Consider the following 24,304-nt stretch of genomic DNA (forward strand, 5'->3'; position numbering starts at 1 on the left):
TAGTGTGGCTAATTGTGGTATCTTTATTGTATTTATTTTGCTGCATTCCTTGTAAAGAGCGAGAGTGAAAGTATCTTGAAAAGTACATGCAAATACTGCATACTAGAGGAGACAGAACTAACTCAGAGTGTTGCAATAAGTTTTCCAAAACGTTAAGTTGTAGTGCCTTAAAAGAATATGAATAAAAGTTTTCTTATTGGCAAACTTGCTTCCCAAATATTTGGGTACCGTTTAATAAAAAACCCCACCTGCATCAAGTCCCCTTTCTATTGTAAGCTACGTCTATTGTAAGTATGTGTCCTGATTCAGCCTACCACAAGTAGTCCTTAACTTATAACCACAACTGAGCCCAAAATTTCTGTTGGTAAGCAAGACATTTGTTAAGTGAATTTGACCACATTTCACAACCTTTCTTGCCACAGTTGTTAAGTGAATCACTGCAACTGTTAAGTTAGTAACATGGTGGTTAAATGAATCTGGCTTCCCCCTTGACTTGCTGTCAGAAAGTTACAAAAGGTTACACATTTTACACTGCAACCCTCATAAATACATGCCAGTTGCCAAACATCTGAATTTGGATCATGAGATTCTGGGTATGCTGCAATGGGCATAACTGAAAAACATACATCACTTTTTTCAGTGTCACTGTAACTTTGAACAGTCATTAAACGAATGGTTTTAAGTTGAGGACTATCTGTATTTTTATTTTGTGTATATGTAAATAAAACTTCAGTTGAATAGAAATGTATGCCTGCCTATATGTAAAATGGGAATAATTATTAATATTTTGAATATGATTATTGCCAATATTTTATTTTAACTTGATCCATATAGTTTGTTTATTGCACAATACTGACACAATATTGGCACAATATAACACATTCTCTAAAGTTTAAGAGGTTAAGCAGGGTCTTAATTTTTGGCTGTATTATTTTCAGTAATAACATTGAAATATGTTAAGTATACACCAGTTATAGAATATTAATATTTTTATACTGCCTTTTTATATATAACTGGATCAAATCATTCACCTAATATAGTCATGAAAATACTGTATTCAGAGATTGGCATGCTATTCCTTTCTATGAGTTATTCCAGATTCCATCCTGAGTTATAAACCTTGCTCAAGCCAGAGATTTTGTACAAAACTTTCTATATCCAGAGTTGGCCATCTAAAATCAAACATTATTCTTTGGGTTAACATGCAATTAAAGTTTCAAATAATTTGTCTTATGTAACAGGTATCACCGTTTTCTTGCTTATCATCTGGAAAACAGCTGTTTCTTTGAACTTCAAATTTGTTATGTAAACTTTAGCAAATTATTTAATCCTATATTAACTGCATATTTTTATTTTTTATTTATTTTTATTAAACATTACTAAGGTAAGCTAAACTATAAAAGTAAAAAAACCAAATGCAAAGAAGAATAGGAAAGAAATCTACATATATATTAAAATGATTAGATATTAAATACAATTTTATTTAAAATATTAAATACAATTGTATATGTGTGTATATTCCAAAACTTTTGTAAAGTATATAACAAAAACTAAGGTGTTATTAAACAACTGTGAAACAATTTGGAAAGCTTATAATATTTAAAGTAATATATAAAGTTCATGTATTTAAGATTATATAATGCATATAGAAAATTATATAGAAAAAAATAATTTTATAGTCATATTCTGGTGAAATTACATAACTTAACCACCACATATAGACTATATATTGTATAGTCAGATACATTAATTGGGGAATACAATTTGTTCAAAATAAATAGAAGTTCAAGAAACAAGAAGCGGCACTGTGTATTAAAACATACACACCTATTCAAAAATTCAAGCTGAAGAATGTTGATACAGATTATATTTTCCAAAAATGAAGTGTAAATCTTTCGAACAGGATTTCAATTAGTCCAATTTTTATGGAAGAAAAACTCTTGCCAAGCATGGTTCTTCCAGCAAATTCCTAACCTGCCCTTTTGAGATTTTTTTCTTCGGAGGGTGGATGATGAATCCTACATTACAACTCTGTAATGTAATGTAGTATCAGCTCTGCTTCCTAATACTTGTCTGTAACATTGTGATAAAAATATCTAAGTCCAGAGCTGGCACTGATGCATGTTTTATCATTTTGATGTCATCCAATGGAAGTGAAACCAGCTTTTTTTCATCTGTAAAAATATTTCTGCATTAAAGGATGCGGGATTAACAAACATTTACAAGCAAGATTTGGCTTTATCTTTGGGTATAAAAAGCTAACATTTTGATTAATTAAAAGCACAGCCAAGCTATCAGGTCAAAATGAATTGGTGAAAAAGTTTCTTAATTGTGTAGTTTATGTACAATGGCATACCTTGTTAGCCTTCAGTTTTGATACATTATAGACTTTTGTATCAACTTAGTTTCAGAGTTGCAGCCTTCAATGTAACAAGCTAGATTTCATGCATCACTCAAGGTTTTAATGTTGAGTTCTTCAGCTAGAGTAGAGACAAATCAGATTCATGGACAAAAGAGCACAATCTATACTTAAGCTCTCCAGGGCTGTGAGTTGTCTCATAACTTGATTTTGACTAGTGCACACATTCATGTTTTAAGGCCAAATACCCCAAGAATTCCATATGGATTATGTGCCATCAAGTCATTGTGTGTCTTAATGACCCTATTTAGATCAGGGTACCCAAATTACCAGGGATACCTCCCTTCGAGAGGTACACAGAGTCCAGGCGTGAAGAACTTTTCAGTTGTACATTGTTACAATAAATCAACCTTTCAAAAAATAACTAGTTTCAGGTGAGTGATATCGTAGTGGAGAAGGCCCAACCTTTGCTTTTTTATTTTTCTTGTCTTTATTAAAAATAAAATTGCATTGTATAGTATTCATTGTTCATTTGGTGTTTGCACAGTTAGGGAAGAGGGGTGTATATAAAGATTACACTAAAGGAAGGTATGATGGCAAAAAGTTTTAGGAACTCCTGACATAGTTTTAATTCACAACTATCTATCCTTACACTAGTCTTTCAATTCTCACATTGTAGTTACTACTAGTAGTTGCATTCTAGTTACTACTGTATAACTGAGGCCATCTCGGTTGCTGCTAATCATCATCATCTTTTTCCTTCCACTTGTCCCAGCATCTGAACCTCTTCTATGGAGAGCCAGATTTATCCAAACGAATCTCCCAAAGCAACCGATGCTGCTTTATATAATCCTAAAGGCAGATTGCGCTCCTTCACCTACCCCTTTTTTGTACCTATCTCCAGGCCAACTAGCAGCTGCCGCCTCCTGCTCCCCGTTAGCCGTCTCCCCGCTTTAGTCCGTCCAAGTGCCCGTAAAGGTAAACGTGGCAGAGCGCTTAAGCAACTGAGAGGGGCGGCGGCTCCAGCCAGGTCAAGCTTTGGAGAGCCTCCGAAGCGATTTGCACCTCCCGCTCCCGGCCCAGCCTCACCCGTAACCCCCAATTCCCAACCCCGTCACCCCCCCCCCCACACACTCCCTCGCTTCCATCTTGGTCATCCTGCACGGCCGCAGCGCCGCCTCTTTCTCTCACCGACTCCCCCGCCGCTCCTGCTCGGCCGATCTTCGGTGCTCGTCACCGAGCGCCTCGGCTCCTCCCCCTCCCCCCCCCGCCTGCCTCACGTGATTGTTATCCCAACGCTCTCCCCCCCCCAGCCCGCGACTTCGCAGGGAATCGACCAATTCCCCCCCTCCCTCCTCCTTCCTCCGCCTCCCGAGGCCTTCAGTCTTCTCCCCCCCCCCCCTTCACGCCCTCACGCCAGGCCTGCCCGCGACGCGTCGCTGCCGGGCGCCCCCTCTGGCGGCTAGTGGAATCGGCTTCGCCCTTTTCCGTCTCTCCCTCCCTCCCCCTCCTTCCCGCGCCTCGGGACGACGAGGCAGAAACGTGGTTGGCGGTGGCGGTGGCGGGGAGGGGAGGGGAGGCGCGCGGGAGCTGCGACGGCAACGGCGGGCGGGGACGGAGGGAGGGAGGGAGAGGAGGAAGGCGAGGAGCGGCGCCTCCCCGCGATTCCCGCGTTAATCCGCGCCCCGTCCCCGTTCCGCTCCGCGATGCGATGGGTTAGGCGAGCGGCCAGCGACAGCAGCAGCAGCAGCAGCGCAGCCGAGAGAGGAGCCGCCGAGCGAAGCAGCCACGAGGGGCGGCCGCGGCGGCAGGGCCTGGCCGAGGAGCGGTGTGGGTGGGGGCGGCGGAATAAACGGCCGCTAGGGGCGGCGGCGGCGGCGGCAACAACGGCGGCGCGGTAGGGAAAAGCCTCCGGCTGGAACTGCGTTGCCCCTCGCTCCTTTCCATGGACAGCGGGCTGGAATTATGAGCCGGCTGGAGCTGCTGGCGGCCGGGACTTGCCCTCCCTCGAAGGGTTTTCTCCTCGCTCTGCGCCTCAGGGCGCCCGCGGGGCTCCTCTCGCCTCGTCGCCGTCGCTCCAGCACGCGCCGCCGTCCCGCTCGGCTCGCTCCTCGGGAGGCGCGAGGGCCCCCACGGGGCCAGGCGACCCCCGCTCTGCCCACAAGCGAGGGACACCCGCGGATAGCGTAGCCCCGACTCCCTCCTCGGCCACCCCGTCCTTCCTCCCCCTTCCCTTCCCTTCTTTTCCTTTCCTTTCCTCCTCCCCCCCTCCCCGTCGTCTCGCTTTCTGGATGTCGAGCGAGACCCTCCGCCGTGCGTGTCCCCGGAGAAGTTCCCTTCCCCTCTTCCCAAGCCTCCCGCGCCCCGCGACCGCTATTGCCGCCCCCTCCCGCGCTCTCCTCCACGCCGCCGCCGAGCAGGTGAGAGGCTGGTGCGTGGCCGGGTGAGGAGGGGAGGGTGAGTCGCCGCTCCTCTCGCCTCGCCCCTCCGCCTTCACGGGCGACGGTCCCCCCCTCCCCTCCCCTCGCTCCCTCCCCTCCCCCCCGCCGGGCATTAATTAAGCTGCCCATTGATTAAAGGGTATTGATTTGTATGTATTTCACTCAGCGCCGTTGGCGGCGGCGGCGGCGGCGGCGGCGCCCGCTGCTTGTTCGGCGGCCTCCGCCTGAGTTAGCCCAGTATTTCCCAATTTAGAGTGTTGTCGCCGAAGCTCCCTCGACCAAAGATGTCGGCTCCTCTTGGGCCCCGAGGCGGCCCTGCTCCCCCTCCGCCTCCGCCGCCTCCGCCCGAGATGCCCGACCTCAGCCACCTCACGGAGGAAGAGAGGAAGATCATCCAAGCCGTCATGGACCGCCAGAAGAAGGAAGAAGAGAAGGAGCAGTCCGTGCTGAAGTAAGCGCTACTTTCCTCTTCCCTCCCCCCATTCCCCCCACCCTCACCCCCCAAATTCTGGCGCCCCATCCCGGGAGGGGAAAGCTGCCCCGGCCCGCATCCCACGGACAGGGTCTGCTTTCGGGAGGGCTGCCAACCTAGCGGCGGGCATCGCGCGGCCAGGAAGGCCTTGGTGGGATCGCCCGGGAGCGGCGCAGAAGGCTGCTCGGCGGTGTCTTGGCTCCTGGCGGTGGCTGCCGCTGGCCCCGTCCACCCGAGCCGGAGGTGGGAAGGCAGAGAGCCGAGAGTTCCCTCCCTCCCCGCTTTTCAGGCTCCTATTCGCCGTCCAGGCGTGGAGCGGGGCCAGGCACCCAACATGGCCGCACAGGTGCTGTTGTCACTCGCTCCCTGCGAAGCGGATGGTCTCGGCAGCAGGAAGTGGCGGCGGCAGCATGGCGGGTCTAAGGGGGTCTCGCCCCAGCGAGGCTTACTTAGGCAGGCCAGTCTGGCGGCTGCTCCTTTCGCCGCCGCCTCCTCCTCGCCTGCCTCAGACTTACAGCTGGCCACGGGCATCACTGTACCTCCGAGGCCCAGGTCCTCTCTGCTGCCTGCCTTAGGGTGGGCTCGGAGAAGCCGCCATCTTCCCCCCAATAAATGTGTAGCCCTCCCACCTGCTTCTTGCTTCCCAGGAGGCGTACCTTGCCTCTGCATCTGTGGGTCCCGTTAGTCGTGGGCTAATAGCCGCTCAGAGAGCTCAGCTCCAGGCTCTTTCAGCACCAGGAGCTGTCCACGCAGGATTAGGAGACCGGCTTTCTGTCCTATTGCCTCGGTGCTTCTTCCTCGTTTATCTTCTTGCTCCCTTCCTCTCGCACAGTTCAGCAGTGGTCTATTATATATCTATATCTATATCTATATCTATATATCTATATTTATATCTATATCTATATATCTATATATTGTGTGTGTGTGTTGTGGATAATGAAATTTTCTGTCTGACTAAATACTTTTGTGATAGACAATAAATGCAAGGGGTTCATCCCTATACATTTGATCACATGAAGTGTTTTTTGCCTGTTAATATTTTCTTGGTAAGCATAGTTGCCTGTCTTTGCCTATATTCTTCAAAAACAGTGTTTCAAAGATGAAAAAAACCCCACATTTTTTTTTTGTTTAACAGCATAGGGCCTTTTGAAAACGCTGTCCTACTAAAGGAGACCAGAATAAACGTTTTTAAGTTTAAACATCTCTAACAATATTCAATCAGATCAATCAGTTGTGTTAAGCCATTTTTTTTTGTTGAACAACTGATTCAAATTTGGAACTGATAGCTCTTTGTGGGCTTAGTTGATGACGTGTTAGAATTAGTGTATTGTGAACAATACTATAGTTGACAAAAAATTACTCTGCTTAGATTATTTTTATCTTCAATTAAGAGAGAGGTAAACTGTATTGTTAAGTTTAAAAATACTAAAAATAAACTTGTTTGTCCATTAAAGGGAAGCCACTGCAACACACACAAGCACACACACAAAACATACCCATACCCATATATGCTAGTCCAACTCTAGCTAATAATTTACAGTAACTTCTAAAAGAACAATTTGTATTCTCTTATCAATGCTAAATGACTCCATAAAGATTAATAATGTAGTTTTGTTTTTAAATTATGTGACATTCTAAATGATTAATAACAATTAACATTTACAAAAATATTTCTAATTATTCTAATGACTGTTTAACAATAGTCTTTGGGATTAAAGTTAATTTTGATTTAGAACATGTTGTTTCTACAGACAGCAAATACACCTATCTTTGGTTTTAAAAGTAAAATGATTTTATAATCAAATGATGTAGTTTCAAATTAATGCAGAATTGTTGACCAATGTTTTGTGAAAGGAAGGTTCAAATAGATATAAAAGTATTTAAGCAGAAATACATTTTACAACTCCATTGATAGTATTTAAATTTTGGATAGAGCTTATTATAGTAAGGCTTGTTCATTAACTGGACTCCACAAGTGTCAGTCCTTTTTTTGAATAGCTAACATATGCTATGCAATCACATAGCTAACACATGAAAAAGATCTTTCAGAAAGCCAAACTGACTGATCAGAACTTTTAACGTATTTTAAATAAAATATTGGAAGATTATTTAGAAGTACTTCATCTTTTAAAAATGAAGTAACTTACCAAATTTGAAAGATTGACAATTAGCAATGACTGATAAGAAAAAGAAGAAAAAAACCATGTGAGAAAGAGATATGAAGCTATTTGTTCCAAGAGTTGGTCTCATCCCTGCTATAACATCAACCTACCCCAACAAAAAGGAGATTAAAATTTTCAACTGTGCTTTTTGAATGACATCAGCATGTCATTGGATGACTTCATACAGTCCTTGAAAAGGTTGGAAGGCTGATTTGTGACTATAGACATCACAAATATTGCCCATTGTAGCCCTCAAAAGAATTAAGTTGTTCATACTTCCACCCAATATGCTGTTTTGTATCTTTTCTGTTAATTCACAGAAATAGTTTCACATGATTTTCATATATATTCCTTGTGAGGGTAATGGAAATTCCTGACATTGTTTGCACATATTTTCGTTGTAAAACCACATACTACACATGTTGCACATATAATGCTGGTATACTAACACATGTTATGATCTCATTCAGACATATTGATTATTTGGACAATCTTCTAACCTGCTGGCACTATGACTATTATGACATGGCTCTTTAAAAGCACAGATATTTCCTTTCTACCTCTTATTCTATTATTGCTTTTCAATATTATTTACAGATACATTTTCTGAATTAATTGCTAGTAGATTGGTATTTAAATTCTTCTAAATTGTCCTCTAACAATAATTGGCAAAAATACTGCATTTCATTGCTTAAAGAAGATTTAATACTTTTTTTCTTTTTCTCATCAATAATTGCAAAAATAATGTTCAAGTTTTATTTTTCAAATCTAATAACTTGTTTCCTCTTAAAATATGAAGTAACTTCCAGATAATGTTTAAATCTTTATTAAAAATATGAAAAACAGTGGTTTAAAAAAGTGTAGCCATATTCTCTAATGAAATTAAAATATCTCTCCACCAAAGATTAATGTATAGAAGTAAGGGAGATGACCTTGACAAAAATATGTAACTGTCATTACCTAAGCAAAGGGAACTGAAACATTTTGTAAGCCCTGGGAAACAAAAATAATATTTGGAAGTGGCTCAAGTCAGCCGCATCCCTGATTCATTGGGGCATAAGTAGAGGTGGGGATAGGGAAGTACAACACAATGAAACTTGCAAAATTTTGTTATTTATAGTCATGCTGAATAATTGTAGATCTAGGCTTCCTGACTCATTGATTTCTTGGTCTAGTCTACCTAGTGGGGTTGACAGTTAATTTTCATATTCAACAAAGTAGTTGACATTGAAAGCATTCTTAACAAAAGTTTGTGTTTTAAAGAATAAATTATACAATGTTTTATATAAACGATGAATGGAAACCAGCTGGATAATTAAGTCTGCTTTTTTCTGTATACTTTCTGTTTTATTCAGATTTTCTAATGAGTATCACTATGGTACTGAAGTGTTTATCAGAAGAGCATTCAATAATGTCACTAGCATCTGTCACATCATTCCCCCCTTCTTTTCCCCCCTTTCCTAGAGCAAAATTATGCATATATAATTTATATGATTATATATATATATACCCACTGCAGTCAAAGATTCTTCTGCTATGCTTCTTTGAAGAAACAAAGAGAAATGGTGCAAAGTTAGAATCAGCAGGAGTTCATACTGATAAGGGCAATATTCACTCCTGCTGGGATTTGCTGAAAGTTGATGACATATAAAATAGCTGTTTTGCAGAGGTATCTGTTTTTGGCAAGTTGTGCTTTCTGAAGGCATTGGGTGAAGCCATGAAGTGTTCTTATTGACAGATTTTCTTGGGTTTGTACTGGGAAAATCTTGCTGTTGAGATTAGTTTTTTCTTTGAAGGTATGCTATGTGTTAAATATCTGACAAGTAAATATTACTTATTTATTAAATTTGTTTGCTGCCCATATCACCATAGATTTACTACTTTATCTTATGTACTTATATACTTCTATTACAACTTTATCTTATGTGACAGTTTTAATAGTTGTCTGTAGATTGATGGTCTTTAGTTTATTTGCCTCACTTTAATCTGTGTACTAAAATATTAGGCCTAAAATATAGATTTCTCATGCATAAATGAATGCCATTTTTCTCTATAAGATAGCTTATTCTCATATGATGTTAAACATGTGGCCAGTTGTATTACATTCATAATTTGAGGAATATAGAAGATTCTACCTTGACCAATAATATTTCTTATGTAGCGTTCTGACTAATAGGTCTCAATATGAATACAGTCAGAAAGGTGAAGAACAATCCTGAGCCACCCACAAGGTATAGAGGAATAGCTTTAGAACTCAAATGGCCAGTTCAAGGCCACATTAGTCTCCCAGTCTTGATTATGGAAGCTCCATAACAACCTCAGATCAGAACACCAAACAATAGCAAGAAAATGGCAGTTTGGGGCTTGGTTCTCTTGTTATTTAAGGTGGAAATAAAGGTACTAACAGAGTGTTAAGTATCTGAGGCAAATGTGTCACTTTCCACCATTCAAATCCTACCAACTGAAAACAACCTGAAACTTTTTAGTCTGCCCATCCAGTGAAATTACTCCATCGAATTTATTAAAACAGTTTTGAGCATTGGATTGTACTGAGCTACAAGATGAGTTCACAAGACATGATAAGCCATTTCCCAAGATAGTTATAGATATAAGATAGTTTGGGCCTTAACTGTATGAACCTAGATATTGTGATTTAATCAATAAATATATTTATTTATGTGATTTATATAGTGCTTCTCACACACAAGTGACTCAGGGTGGTTTACAGGGATTAAAAACACACAAATTCACAATGTATAATCCACAGCACTCAAGATTAAACAATAACCTGACTCACGGACACACATGCACTAAAAGTTTCAGGTTATTTTCAGTTTGTCTGAATGGTGGTAAGTTCAACAATATCAATCCCCTTGGTTGCTAACAAAAATATGGAACACTATATGGAAATATCAAAATATACTTGTAGAAGGAAGAAAGAAAGACAAGAAAGAAAGAAAAAAGAAAAAAAAGGAAAGGAAAGCAGGGAAAGAAAGATAGAAGAAAGAAAAAAGAGATATATTAGGACCAAAAATATGGCAAAATAAAAAAAAATGTTAACCTCTTTTTCAAAATGTTTATTTTAAAAAATAAAAAAGCACTATGAGTCGGTATTAAGTGCTATTGATGTGATTCCCAATGCCTTGGAATTGAGGGGCCCTTTGTAGAGGACAGGGGAGAATTGTGTCTTGGTGGTGATGGGCTTGGGTGAGATATGGTGCGAGATGGGGGGGAAATGCTCATGTGGAAGGTGGCCCCAGCATTTAATATAAGTATTGCATTGCATACTCTTAGAAATTCATGTAGATAAATGCAGAGCTGTATCCACAACAAACTGCCATGTTAGCAAGTGATGTGTATAGTGATGTCATTTTGCAAATAATGCCATTAATTTTTGATGCAAGTTGATGTTTACTTGATGTATGTTATCATGCATGTTCCATCATCTCTTTGCATCTCCATGCCTATGTTTGGACATTAGTTTGGGGAAATTTGCTCCATTGTGTAAGGTGGGACATGGAAGCAAGTAGCCAATCATTGCTGATGTATGAAATAAAGTAAGCAGTATCAGGCCTGCTTAGTATGTGGGTAAGAAATCTTAAGATTGTAGACTCAATTGAGAAGTTGAAAAGAATCAGAATAGAATCAGCATAGAAGGAAAATCTGTTTGGCTTATCTAGCTTGTCTATACTTTTGTGCTGCTGTAATCAGAATGACTCTCTCTCTGTGATTTTCATAGATAAAATACAATTTAAGACATACACAATAGAAAGGCAGCAAGCAATATTGTACAACTATATTACACAAATATAATATATTTATTACCTTCATATATGATAGTAAAGAGAAAGATGGCAACATCCAATCAGGAGAACACTGTTTGAAACCTTTAGACTTTAAAGGCTTCCAAGCCCTCCCCCCACCAAACCTTATAAAGAAGGGCCTAGCCTGATTGCCATGAGAAAATTGCTACTCAATGTCAGCACTACTAAAAAAAGCATAAACAACAAAACAAATGAAGCAGAATACTGCACGAGAGACAGTTTTATAACTCTAGCTGACTATCTAAAACTTATTCATGGCACAACTCAGATGTGGGAGTGTCAGACGCTGGATCTTTTTGCCTTGGGGCAGTGACATGATTTGGTTTTGGGGGCACCACATTACATGGACAGCCTAATGTGGGCCCTAGAGTTCTTATCAGCTGGCCCTCTCTACAGCTACTCTTCACCTCAGAACCCTGAATCTCCTCAAAATGTGGAATCTATAGCAATTTCTCCCTGATGGGTCTAATTGGACAGGCCAATACCAACAGGAGTAGCAGACTTGCAGACAGCCAAGTGTTATTGCCAAAAAAAAAAAAAAACAGGTGTGTATGCAGGAGGAATCAAGCTCAACACAAAGGAGATATGGCTTCATTAATCTCAAGGTACCATCCACTCCTCTTGTAGTCAAGCCACAGAAACCCTCCCACTGAGGAATATTCCTAACAACTGGAAGATAAAGTCATTCAACTGTGTTCAGAGCTGGACTCCAGCTGGGCACATCCTTCGAAAGTGGCCATTATCTGAGAGGACTTCAAGCCAATTGATCTCAAAGTGGATAGGATTCTGGTGGCTGTGAGCTCAGCCACCTTTGTTTTGGACCCTCACCTCTTCTGGTTGGTTAAGGTTAGATGATGACATATGCCTGGGTTCAAGCACTAGTTAAGACATCTGCAAGAGGGGAGAGTATTGCCTGCCTCGAAGGAGGCTGTGATATACTTCCTTTTCACGAAACCATCTTGAATCAGTGTTAGATAACTTTTGTCCAGTCTCCAACCTTCTCTTTTGGAGGAAGGTTGTTGAGAGGGTGATTGGCATTCAGAGGGTCCTGGATGAAGCAGATTATCTGGCTCCTTTTTAGCTTGAGTTCAGGCTAGTACGTAGCACTGAAATGGCATAGATCATGCCTGCTGATAACCTTTGAATGGCCTGGGATTGGAGTGTTGCAACTATCCTGGCCATGTCTGGGAACCAGGAATGGGAAACACTGTTTTGCAGTGGTTCTCTTCCTTTCTCTGTGGTTGGTTCCTATTAGTATTGGTGGGTGCAGTGTGGGGTACCACAGTCTCAAGGCTCCCCCCATTCCTCTTTAACATTTATTTAAAACTACTGGGTGAGTCATCTGATGGCACATGGTATAGCATCGGTATACTGATGATATCCAGTTATACATCTATACCCCGGGCTGGGCAAGTGATGATGTTATATGCTGTCTTAAGTGCTTGGAGGGTGCAAGGGTCCGGATGGCTCAACCCTGGCAAGATGGAGTAGCTTGGGTATTTGGACCTCCAGGGTCTGGTGACTTGTCATCTGGTCAGGGTTGCACTTCCCTGGACCAAGCGGACACATAATTTGGGAGTCTTGAATTCACACTCCTGTTTAATGAGTCAGTGATAGCTAGGCGGGGAGGAGGGGGGCTTTGCACAGTTTTTTAATGCACCAGTTATGCCTTTTCCTGAACCAAGAGGCCTTTCTCAGGGTCACTCACTCCTTAGTCACCTCCTCATCGGATAATTCAATGTGCTTTACATGGGGCTATGGTTGAAAAGCACTTGGAAGCTATAAGCCATGGACAAATAGGTGGCAATATAAATCAATCAATCAATCAATCAATCAAACAAACAAACAAACAAACAAACAAACAAACAAACAAACAAATAAAATAACTGTCCAGAACACAACAGTATGCACAGTCTTGGGTGGCCATAGGTTCACCCATGTTACAACTTTGTTGTACAAGCTGCACTTTTTTGTTCTGGATGCAATTCAAGATGCTGGTTAATTATCTTTAAAGCCTTACATGGCATGGGACCTGGCTATTTGAGGGACTCCTCTCCCTAAGAATATCTGCCTGTGCCACTAATCATATAGAGAGGTCATTCTCCATGTCCCCTTCCTGAAATTTTGTCATCCAGTGGAACCTTGGGAAGATCCCTTTTCCATGGCTGCCCTTACATTGTGGAATACCCTCCCACTGGCGATTTGACAGACCCTTCATCCTTCTATCCTTTCAGAAGGCTGTTAAGACCTGCCTTTTTACTGAGTCACTGAGTTTGTATGGGTGGAAGACATAGAAATAGAGTAGCTGAGCGTGACATCCCATTTACAGTGAGGGTTTTTGTTTATTGTTTTGTTTATATTGTTTTTATGATTATTCTATTTATTGGTTTTATGATAGTTGTTAGCTACCCAGATTGCTTAAGGATGGCCATATAAATCTAGAAAGAAGGAAGGAAAAAGAAAGAAAAGAAAAAACAAAAAATTAAGGCAGTGCTTATCACCGTCAGATGGCACAATATTGAACAAGTTAGTTTAATTGCCCCTTTCAGCTCTTATGGTTCTATGGTCCTAAAACTTGATATGCTAAAACTGGTTGTACTTAAATTTTGCTAACTGAATATATTATTAAGGACATTTAAAGTAAGCAGTTATATTATTAAATCTTTTCAGGATGTCTTGTACCTTTTAAGGGTGGTCTCTTTTTGAAAAATTCATTATTGTCTGAAATAAATTTGACATTGCCTCTGATTGTAAATTGGTGAGTTTAGAAATGGTATTGTAATCTTTTCCTGCCAAGCTGGCATCAATTACATTTTTATGAAAGTCTTTAGAATTTTCCTGAAGTCCATGTTTTGCCTCTTGAATCTACATGGTGAGAAAAACCTACTATCATCAGGAAACCAATGTTTATAGGTTTTATATTGAAAGGCTGGCCAAAGCAGTCCTGATGGTTTAATGAAGTACTCATATAACTGATCCTATTTATCCTTTTAATTGAATTGACTGAATTGGGGTAGTGGTATAATAGCTAGCATATCATATCTTGGATTACTTGTTTATGAATTAAATGAAACAGACACCAAACTTGGCTATTATTTGTATATTCAGATTCAATTTATATATAATTAATAGACATAACATTCTGGAAACCAAGTGGAACCAAGATCCTACTTGGTCCTTATGAAATTATAATTGTGCTCTAAATTTGATTAATCTCTCAGGAAGACTATATTTATTGGGATAGGCAACAACTCTAATAAAAAGGTCAGACAGAATCATTTGTTATCTATATTCTGATTTAGGCACAAAATTAGAAAAAAATAAGTGTATGTTGCTTTTTATATACAGTACATTTCTTCCTTCAACTGGTAAAAACAATGAAAGGCAAGGAAAAAGGTCCTGTTGCTAGTGAAGGGAGATTTTTCTATAGCAAATACCTGTTGCAATAAGCAACTAGCAGTTGTGAACTAGGACAACTCTCCAGGCATATAAGACTATAATCTTAATGATCCCAGGGTATTGTGACTTGAGATCATATTAATTGGGAATTATGGGACATTTAGTCCAGTCTGGAAGACAGAAACTGAAGGAAATGATAAGAATATATTGTCTTGACTTGTATTTGATTTAAGAAGATAATCTTTATTTTTGCTCTATTATGTTATTTCTGTATGCCCTGAGCAAAGATAAATATTCTATGAATGATCACTGTATGTTTTAGCATTAATATCATTATTACTGGCTTTTTTATTTCCCTCTTTACTGTTGGGAGCCATTCTAATTTGTTCATCCAAACTACGGAATGCCCTGCACAATTTAGGATAATATGCATAGTTTTAGGAATAGTTGGTAATTCTAATTAATTGATTCTCATAAATTACTTTATAATTCTAACATCTCGTATTTTATTCTAATAAATAAAGTATGACTCTAAAATAAATATTAGTAGATAATATTGTCTTGTAATAATGAATACTTTGCAATAATGTTAGTCATTAAGGTGCAATTCTTTTGTGCACTGAATTACATCATAGATAAATGTCATCTTCTGTACTTTGATTTCCTTCATTTATTATACATATGTAAGACTCCCTTACTGTATGATCTACTTCATATTTTTAGAAGTTAATTTAATTTAATTAAATTAAATCTATTCTACTCCTGGATAAGCATGAAAAAATTTTCTGTATGAAATAGAAAGTTGTATGCTTATATAAAATGAATTTGGCTGTTGTTCAAATTGCCAATTAGTTTTTTATTAACTAAATAATGAATCTTTCCCACACATGGTTTAATTTTTTTTAACATACATTTGGAAAATGTATCTTTTAAGACTTTCAGGAAATCATGTAATTACTGAATTATTGTAAGTGAGCCAGGGATGAGAGAATGTTAAACTATGAGGAATTTTGAAATTCTGGATCTTATACTCATATTTAATTAACTGGAGTTTACAAAAGTGTTGTCTACATTTTCTACATGCAAAGCTAATTTGTGAATAATGAACTGAAATTTCCCATGCAGAGTTAGAAAACTACTGCAATGCTCTCTACATGGGGCTCCCCTTGGGGTACACCCGGAGGCTCCAGTTGGTCCAGAGTATGGCCGCGCGGGGGATTATGGGAGCGATGGGGCGCTCCCATGTGACACCTCTCCTGCGCGAGCTGCACTGGCTCCCAGTAGTCTTCCGGGTGCGCTTCAAGGTGTTGGTGACCCCCTTTAAAGTGCTCCATGGCTTAGGGCCAGAGTATCTATGAGACCACCTTCTGCCGCCAATAGCCTCCCATCAGCCAGTACGCTCGCACAGAGAGGGCCTCCTCAGGGTGCCATCCGCCAGACAATGTCGGCTGGCGACCCCCAGGGGGAGAGCCTTCTCTGTGGCAGCATCCACCCTCTGGAATGACCTACCCCCAGAAATACGCACGATACCAGACCTCTGGACTTTTCGTCGGGCCCTGAAAACTCATTTATTTCACCTAGCCGGGCTGGCTTGATCCCATCCGTTCGGTTTTAATTTGAAATTGGTTTTAATTGGGTTGTTTTAAATTGTGGGCCAAAATTATTTAATTACTTTTAAACTGTTTTTTAAATTTTGTATGTTCTGTTTTATCTCGGCTGTTCACCGTCCTGAGTCCTGCTGGAGAAGGGCGGTATAAAAATAAAATAAAATAAAATAAATAAATAAATAAATAAAATAGTGTTATAGCAATCTGCTGCTTATCAAAAAAGATAACCTCATAAAGTCTGAATTGTATCCTGTGCTTGGGGCAGGACTTTAATTGTATTTTTTTAAAAAATGAAATGATCTCTTTTGTCTGAAAGTTTGGAGTTTGAAAAACTAATTTCTTCAATAGCATAAAGAACTGACTTCCTGAATAGCATAAATTCACAAACTCTGAATCATTCATATCATATGTGCTGACTGTTTTGCATACTAAAATAATTTCTGTGTATGCTCCAATCCTGGAGGTTTTCAAGAATAGATTGGACAATCATTTGACCAGCATGGTATGAGGTCTCCTGCCATGAGCAGGTGTTGGACTAGAAGACTTCCAAGGTTCCTTCCAACCCTATGATTTTATGATCTGTATATTTGTACATGTGCAGAGAGATTTGGATTATGGTCAGTATCTTCAATGATATAATATGGAAATATGCTGTTCGTAATGTTTTAGTCTATGTCAGAAGTTGCCTTTCTTGTAATACAGTTCTTCCTAAGTCTCTCTTAACACTGAGAGTTTGTGAGTGAATCTCTCTAAAGGAGCAAATCTCTGTGGGTGGCAAAGACAAGAATAGCATCCAATTTAGAGTTAAATATATCTAATTTAGTCATAGATGGTAAAGGACTGAGGAAATGTTAAAAGAAACAATGAAGTCAGAACTGTTTCTAGTAATTAGTATGTGTACTTTTAAGTTTTATATTTCTATCAGCAGATATATTAGTTCAACATAAAATAAAATTCAGTATTATTATATAATAATAACAACAGTTTAGCAGATGTAGTGAGAGCTGAATTTAACAAATCTATTTAATTTTGGCTTGTTTCCTTATATTTACCGAAGCTCTAGCCCTTTCTTAAACATATTGGAAATGCTAACACTTTTTTTATTTTTTGCCTGTGCATGTACTTTGTTAAGTACATATTGAATTAAGAAAAAGATAGATAAGAAACATATGTTTACAGATAAAGAGTGATGAGAATAAACATAATCTTCAAGCTAAGCAATCTGTTGTAGAGATTGGCTTTCCTGTGCTGAGTTCCATGTTAAAAATACTTCTATTATTAAGAAAGCACGTTTTGGATTGCAGAAGATCCTATCGTCAATCTCTTGCATTTCTTTCTATATCATTAATTTATATATTTAGACTAGGATCCAAAAAAACCTGTGAGCCTAAAAGATGGTGGTTCCATAAACAGTTCATGTTGTAATATGAATTAAGCCAGCCCAGGATTTTCTGCTATAGGAGATAAAGAGTAAAATGCTGCTCACCAATTGGGTATACTAGAATCAACTAAAGCAAAAGGGACAGCGGGTTAGGAAGCAATGAGTACTATGAAGGATGAAAAGAGGGTGAGAGGGAAGTTGTGGGCAAAGAAGAAAAAAAGGGGATGTTGGGAGATGTTGTTCAAAGTGAGAAAGGATACCTTTAATCACTGATTTTGTATCTAGGCTATCAGAAGTGACTTTTTGCTGTTCTGTTTTGCTGATCCTGAAGTTACAAAGGTCATAGAAGTCATAAAGAATAGCAACATGAACATTTGTTGTGCAGTTGTGGTATTATCTGAATACCACTGGTGTTCCTGAGCCAGCCCATATTTAGCTGTTAGAGCAGGGGTGTCAAACTCAAGGCCCACGGGCTGAATCCGGCCCATGGGGTGCTTAGATCTGGCCCACGGCACTGCCCTGGAAACAGCAAAGGACCGTCCCACAGTGCCTCTGCCAGTGAAAATGGAGCTTGGGACGGCCGTATGCAGCCCTCGCGAGCTCTGTTTTCGCTGGTAGAGAGTTGCAGGAGGCCATCCCAGCCAAAAAGGGAGCTCAGGAGGACCGTACATGGCCCTCTTTATTTATTTTATTTTATTTTATTATTCATATTTCTATGCTGCCCACTCTCCGAGGACTCTGGGCGGCTTACACCAAAGACAATATACTAAATAGCATATTGCCCCCAACAATCTGGGTCCTCATTTTACCCACCTCAGAAGGATGGAAGGCTGAGTCAACCTTGAGCCGATGAGATTTGATCCGCTGATCTACTGAATTAGCAGTCAGCTGAAGTAGCTGCAGTACTGCACCCTAACCACTGCGCCACCTCAGCTCTTGAGCTCCATTTTCACTGGCAGAGGGTTGCAGGAGGCTGTTGCAGCCAAAAATGGAGTTTGGGAGCCTGTTTTCGCTGGCAGAGCACTCAGGCCACCACAGGTGCCCCCGAATGATATCATGCTAGCCATGCCCCCCTGGCCATACACCCCTCCCCCCCGAGGTCAAACACAAACCTGATGCGGCATTCCATGAAATCAGTTTGACATCCCTGTCTTAGAGGTTTCCTGAAACATGAATTGTTTTCTTTTTTTCCCCCTATTTATTCTCTTTTCCTTCTTTGTTATATTCTATAAAACTGAGGTCAGGGACAGTCTTTTTTTAAAAAAATTGTGAACTATTGATACGGTTAGTCCTTGAGTTACCACCATTTGTTTAATGACTGTTCAAAGTTATAACAGTGCAGAAAAGAAGTGTTTTATGACCAGTCTTTGCACTTAAACATCATCACAGTATTTCCATTGTCATATGATCCAAGTTTGGGCACTTGGCAACTAGCCTATATTTACAATGATTGCAGTGTCCTGGGGTCATGAGATTGGCTTTGGCAACCTTCCCAGTTGGCTTCTGACAAGCAAAGTCAATAGGGGAAGCCAGATTTGCTTAACAACTGTGTGATTTGCTTAATGATGGTGATAATTTCCTTAATGACCATGGCAATAAAGGTCATAAAATTGGGCAGGATTTACTTAACAACTGCATCACTTAGTGATGGAAGTTCTGGTCCTAGTTGTTTCCATAAGTCGAGGACTACCTATAATGCCTTTCAGTTTGAAAAGTGAGATAAATTTATCTTAAACAAGTACAACACAGTTTTAACAATTGTTATAAGTTTTAAGGATAATAGATGAGTGATACAAAGAGAGTAGAATAGGGATAGGATGATAGATGCAAAGAAAAATGGTGGCCAGAAAGGAGGTACATTAGGGAAGGGGATAACTGAGAAATCAGATCAGTGCTTGCTTGAAGAGAAAAACAGGAGATATAGAAAGAGATGAGAAAGAGGAAATAGTTGGCAAAGGGGAATGCAGAGAGAAATAATGTGGGGAGGTGGAATTATTATGAAATGAAGGCTATTCTGATGGTTCAAAACTATGATGCATAGGCTCTCAGTTATGCATGGTTGAAATTGTCCTATATTGTTTTACTTGATCAAGAACTATAAGTGATCCCTGAAGTGGGTACATGGAACAAAAAACTTGGAAGATTATTCTTAGCACTCAAGAATAAGAGGGCAAGTACAGCAGCAGTCATACAACAACATTATGCCTCCAGAAAGCATAAAAGGGATAGCAAGATCAAATACTGTAACCCAGTCCTACGAAGGAGAAAAGGAAGAAAGCTTAAAAGAAAGTTTCATATTCTAATAAACACTAAACCACTAAATTTACTCAGCTACACATAGCACTACTAGCAATTTGCTATGATGTTATTGTTCATCTTATATTTGAGCTACTTTTGCCCCTTCAGCATCCTGTTTTCTTAGATAGGTTGGTTATAGTTATGGCCTTTACATGCCAATTGCATGATTTGTTACCTCTTCAAGGCACCCACTTAAGAAAACAGTAGGGATATGCAATGCATTATAAGAGAAGAGATTTCATTCAGAATAAGATATGATATTGATTAGTAGCATGCAAATGGCTGTGGTAGTAGTTGTGAGCAAATACTGGCTGATGGACAACTGTGTGAGTCTTTGACAGAATTGTGGTAACATGGGGCAGTGAGGTATGGTAACAGGCATTTTGGGTGCAGGGGAGGATTTTTTAATTACATTTGTTCTGCCCCCAAGTATTTTATAACAAAAGCTGATGACTGCAATTGTTTGTTTTTTAAAAAACAGATAATAAGTTATGTTCCCAGTACTTCCTGTGCTTCTGAAAGATGCTCAAGATTCTTGGACAAATCCATAATCTATACCAGGGGCCCTTGGGCCACAGCCCACTACCGGGCCTTGAGCCTTTCGGAACCAGGCTCTGGAAATAGCAGGTGAATGCCTGCCTGCATCCCCATTTGTGCAAGCAGCGGCAAGCACATGAGAGTGCACTCCATTTGCATGAGTCTCCGTCACTTGCATGAATGGGGCTGTGCACATGCAAATATGTGCTTGTTTGCCTCCCTTCAAAAGCAAAAAGGCTGTTTCAGTTCTAAAATTGGAAAAAGTCCATAAATTCAAGAATACAATAAGGAGGCTTGGAATCATCCTTCTATGCTCTTAATTAATCATCTTATCTCTTGTTGGAGTATAAAGATACAGTTCCTTTCTCCTGTGAATACTGGCAACCACTTCCACAGATCTTTTTTTAGTAGTTCAAATCTTTCTTAGACTCTAAGAAATTGATCAGTTCCTTCTTTTGAAGATTGTCTGGGCTAATTTGGAAGTATATGGGCAAAGATTTTAGTAGACGGATAAAGTCTTTCCATATCCATGAAAATCTACCAGACATTGCCATGCAGTGCTCCTATAAATATTTACCCACGTTCACACTAAGGTTAATATTTCCATTCTTCTTAAGATTTCTTTTTTTGCAGCCAAGCATCCCACCTGTCCCAGCTCCTATATAACCCCGATTCTTGTCTATCTCGCAAAAAGAATCTGCATGGCAATTGAGAATCTTTTTTTTTTCTGGATAAACTTTTCTTTCTTCTGATGAATGGGTTTAATGGAGCTTTGTACTATCTCTAGGCGAAAATTGATACTTTAAAATTCTATATGTATTATATTACTCTCTGCAATTCTATCCATATTGCTATGCTTTTTTTTCTGTAAATTTTAATAATTTTCAATAAAAAATTTATAATAAAAAAAAAGAAAATCTACCAGAGATTGTCACCCCAAAAGTGTTTCTCACAGTTATTTTTCAACACACCACAAAGAGTTTAAACTCTTATTTTAAACTTGTGCCTGAGTTTCTGTGCATTTTCATGTCTTAACTTTGTAAACAGCATTAAAGGTTTTCAAAACAGTATATTCCAGTAAGATCCATCCAGAGAAATGAAAGCAATTCTAAATGCTTTGGCATGGAAAGTTGTGAGTATTCAACAGAAGAATTGTCCAAAGGGAGTTGTGATAGCTGGAAGTTCACAAGCAGCTGCTGAGATGACCCAATTCATACAGAATTTTCTTAAGTTGTCATAAGAGTCCAGCAACATTCAATAAAAGATAGGAGAAATTTAAGGCTGCCGTGCAAAACTGCTGTAAGAATTCTAACTATATGGAACACATCAAAGGGCTTTTGATTGTGATAACTTCCCTGATCACATATAATTCTCCATAGGTAACTCCTTGAGGGAGGACATTTAATTAATTATGAGCTAATTATCTCATTAAAGGTACAAAATATTAGAAAAAAACCAGTGCATAAATGGTAATTTTATTACCTTCTTCATCTGAGAGCAATTTACAAAGTTTCTTATAATGCCAATTTCATTGTAAGATTAAAAACATTGATATTCTTCAGTAAGCCTCATCTGAGTTTTTAGTACAAGTGTTTTCAGAATGAGAATACAATACATGGCTATAAATTTTGGTTTTTATATTTGTTTGACATTTGAGGATAGGATGTGGTACTAACATGCATTAAGCATTACAGTTTCAAAGCTCATTAAAAGAAAATGCTGCAAATCTTAGATGCTAATTGCTAATATTTACTTTATATTAGAAAAGTTATGGATAAGTCATATTGAAGATACATTAGTAATCAGAACCAGAGAAACACATGACACAAATGGCAGCTGATCCATTTTCTTCCATTTTGAATTATTGTATGTGCAAAATATGTTACTGAGCAATACTATGTTCTATGTTAAATAAAGAGTTATGAGCAGTATTTGTCACAAACCACCTGTCAGCTTTCTTAGTATAATAGCATGTTTAGAACTATTTTGGTACATATAAGAACATTTTTTATCCATAGGTATGTGTGTTCTAATGTAACCTTGTATAATATTCAGCCTTCACCTTTATTTTTTCCCTCTGTGCCTTTGTTTCAGCGTTTTCTTGTCACAATTGCCTCAACAACTTCTGGAGTTTTCTTGGTAAAATTCTGGCAAGATTTGAAATAGTAGCACCTTGCTAACTTTTACCTTTGCTCTAGTATTAGGTGCCATCTCCAGCTTTGATATACTGGAGTGGCAGTTGCATCAATCTTGACTCCTGGCAAGTGTCTGGGCAAGTCCATGCAGTTTTCTTGGCAACATTTCAAAAGTGGTTTGCTATTGCCTCCTCCTTCTATAAATATTTTTTTTTATTTGGAAGGAATGTTTAATTTTATTTAAATATTTAAAACATGTAGTTGCCCATCTTGAACCAAACTCTGGGTGCTTACAATCACAAAATAAAATGATACCTATCTTCAATCATCTCCTCCTCCTCCTCCTCCTCCAAATAATAGGTGTCAATAGAAACATCAAAAACTGTGTGCAAAGATCAGTGGCAAAACTGAAGACACAGTTGCTGATAGACACTGTAGACACCAAACTGGTCTACAACGAAGACCAAATGAAGGACAGAAAACAGACATAGCAAGGCAAAGTATTACATGAATAGTACATAAAAAACAGACAAAGCAGATAATAAGACCTGGCATTGGCTTAGAACAAGAAAACTGAAGAAAGGGACAGGTGCTAATTCTGGCTGCACAAGACCAAGCTTTAATAAAAATGCATACAAAACTAGAATTGAGAAGATGGTGACAGGTAGCAAATGCTGCCTCTGCAAAAAAGCTGAAGAAATAGTAGCCCACCAAATTGTTGCTGCAAACACACAAAGTAATAAAAAATAAAAATGCTAAAGTGTTTTGGGACTTTAGTATTCAAACAGACAAATACCTGCCACATAATACCCTAGACCTAATAGGTAATAGTCCATAAGAAAGACAAAGGAGTTCAGCTTGGGGACATGGCAATATGTGGAGACAGCAGATAGAAAGAACTGGAGAAAATCACAAAATACAAACACTTGCATATCCTGATAACATTGACCTAAGTTGTAAAAACTTTCTTTGTTTCATTACTGATTCTTCTGATTTTTTTCTTATTGAAAAAATTAGGACAGGTCTGAATGTGCAATAATGATATCAGTTTACAGTAGATAGGAAAATACATTACTAAGAAACTGGAGATAATCATTGCAGAATGTGGATGTCATTTTGGGACTGACTCTTCTATTGCATGAGTCATTTAAAAAGAGGAGCAGTTGCTATTAATCAAAATGAAGTACTGGATTTGATTGGCTGTTTCCAGTTGCACCCTATACAAATTTTCCTAGCTGGCAGATGGGCAGAGGTATTTTGGAATTGGAACCAAGTTAATGTGTTAAATTTATATTTACCAACAAAAAAATAAAGGGAGGCTAGTATAGAACTATTTCAAGCTATTTAGCTCTTGTCAGCTAGCCATATCCTTCTGGGATTTGAACCTGGGCTACTTACTTATTAGGTAGATGTATTAACCTCTAAGCCATGGGCTCTCCTCACTTTGTTGGCTATACCAGGGGAGAACTAAGTGATTTTTATCAGGGCAACCTGGTCTACCCAAATATGGGACAGACATACTTCCACTTTCACCTTTCAGCCAGTGGTGGGTTGCTAACAGTTCGCCCTGGATCAGGCAAACCAGTAGTGGCAGCAGCGGGAGGCTCCTCCCACCCACCCGGACCTCTGCGCATGTGCAGAAGTGTTGCGCGCAAGCGTGCGTGCGTCCACAAGCAAACCGGTAGCAAC

The 24,304-nt window shown here is 39.5% G+C and overlaps 1 protein-coding gene across 18 annotated transcripts in view; it reads left to right on the forward strand.

Moving 5' to 3' along the window:
- The first annotated feature begins 4,689 nt into the window (after positions 1-4,689).
- The window catches only part of RIMS2 (regulating synaptic membrane exocytosis 2), a 272,552-nt gene continuing 252,937 nt past the window's right edge, over positions 4,690-24,304 (forward strand). For 8 of the 18 annotated variants that reach the window (XM_087890836.1, XM_034422157.3, XM_087890831.1 and 5 more), the window contains exon 1: positions 5,002-5,251. In XM_087890836.1, the coding sequence (XP_087746962.1) occupies positions 5,085-5,251 (167 nt within the window). In that variant the 5' untranslated portion in view covers positions 5,002-5,084. Of the gene's footprint in view, positions 5,252-24,304 lie in introns of all 18 variants that reach the window. The other 10 variants (XM_087890824.1, XM_087890826.1, XM_087890829.1 and 7 more) reach the window with 5 other exon arrangements.

This window comes from Pantherophis guttatus, chromosome 3 (assembly GCF_059756535.1).
Source record: "Pantherophis guttatus breed Tessera chromosome 3, ASM5975653v1, whole genome shotgun sequence".
Lineage (NCBI taxonomy): Eukaryota > Metazoa > Chordata > Lepidosauria > Squamata > Colubridae > Pantherophis > Pantherophis guttatus.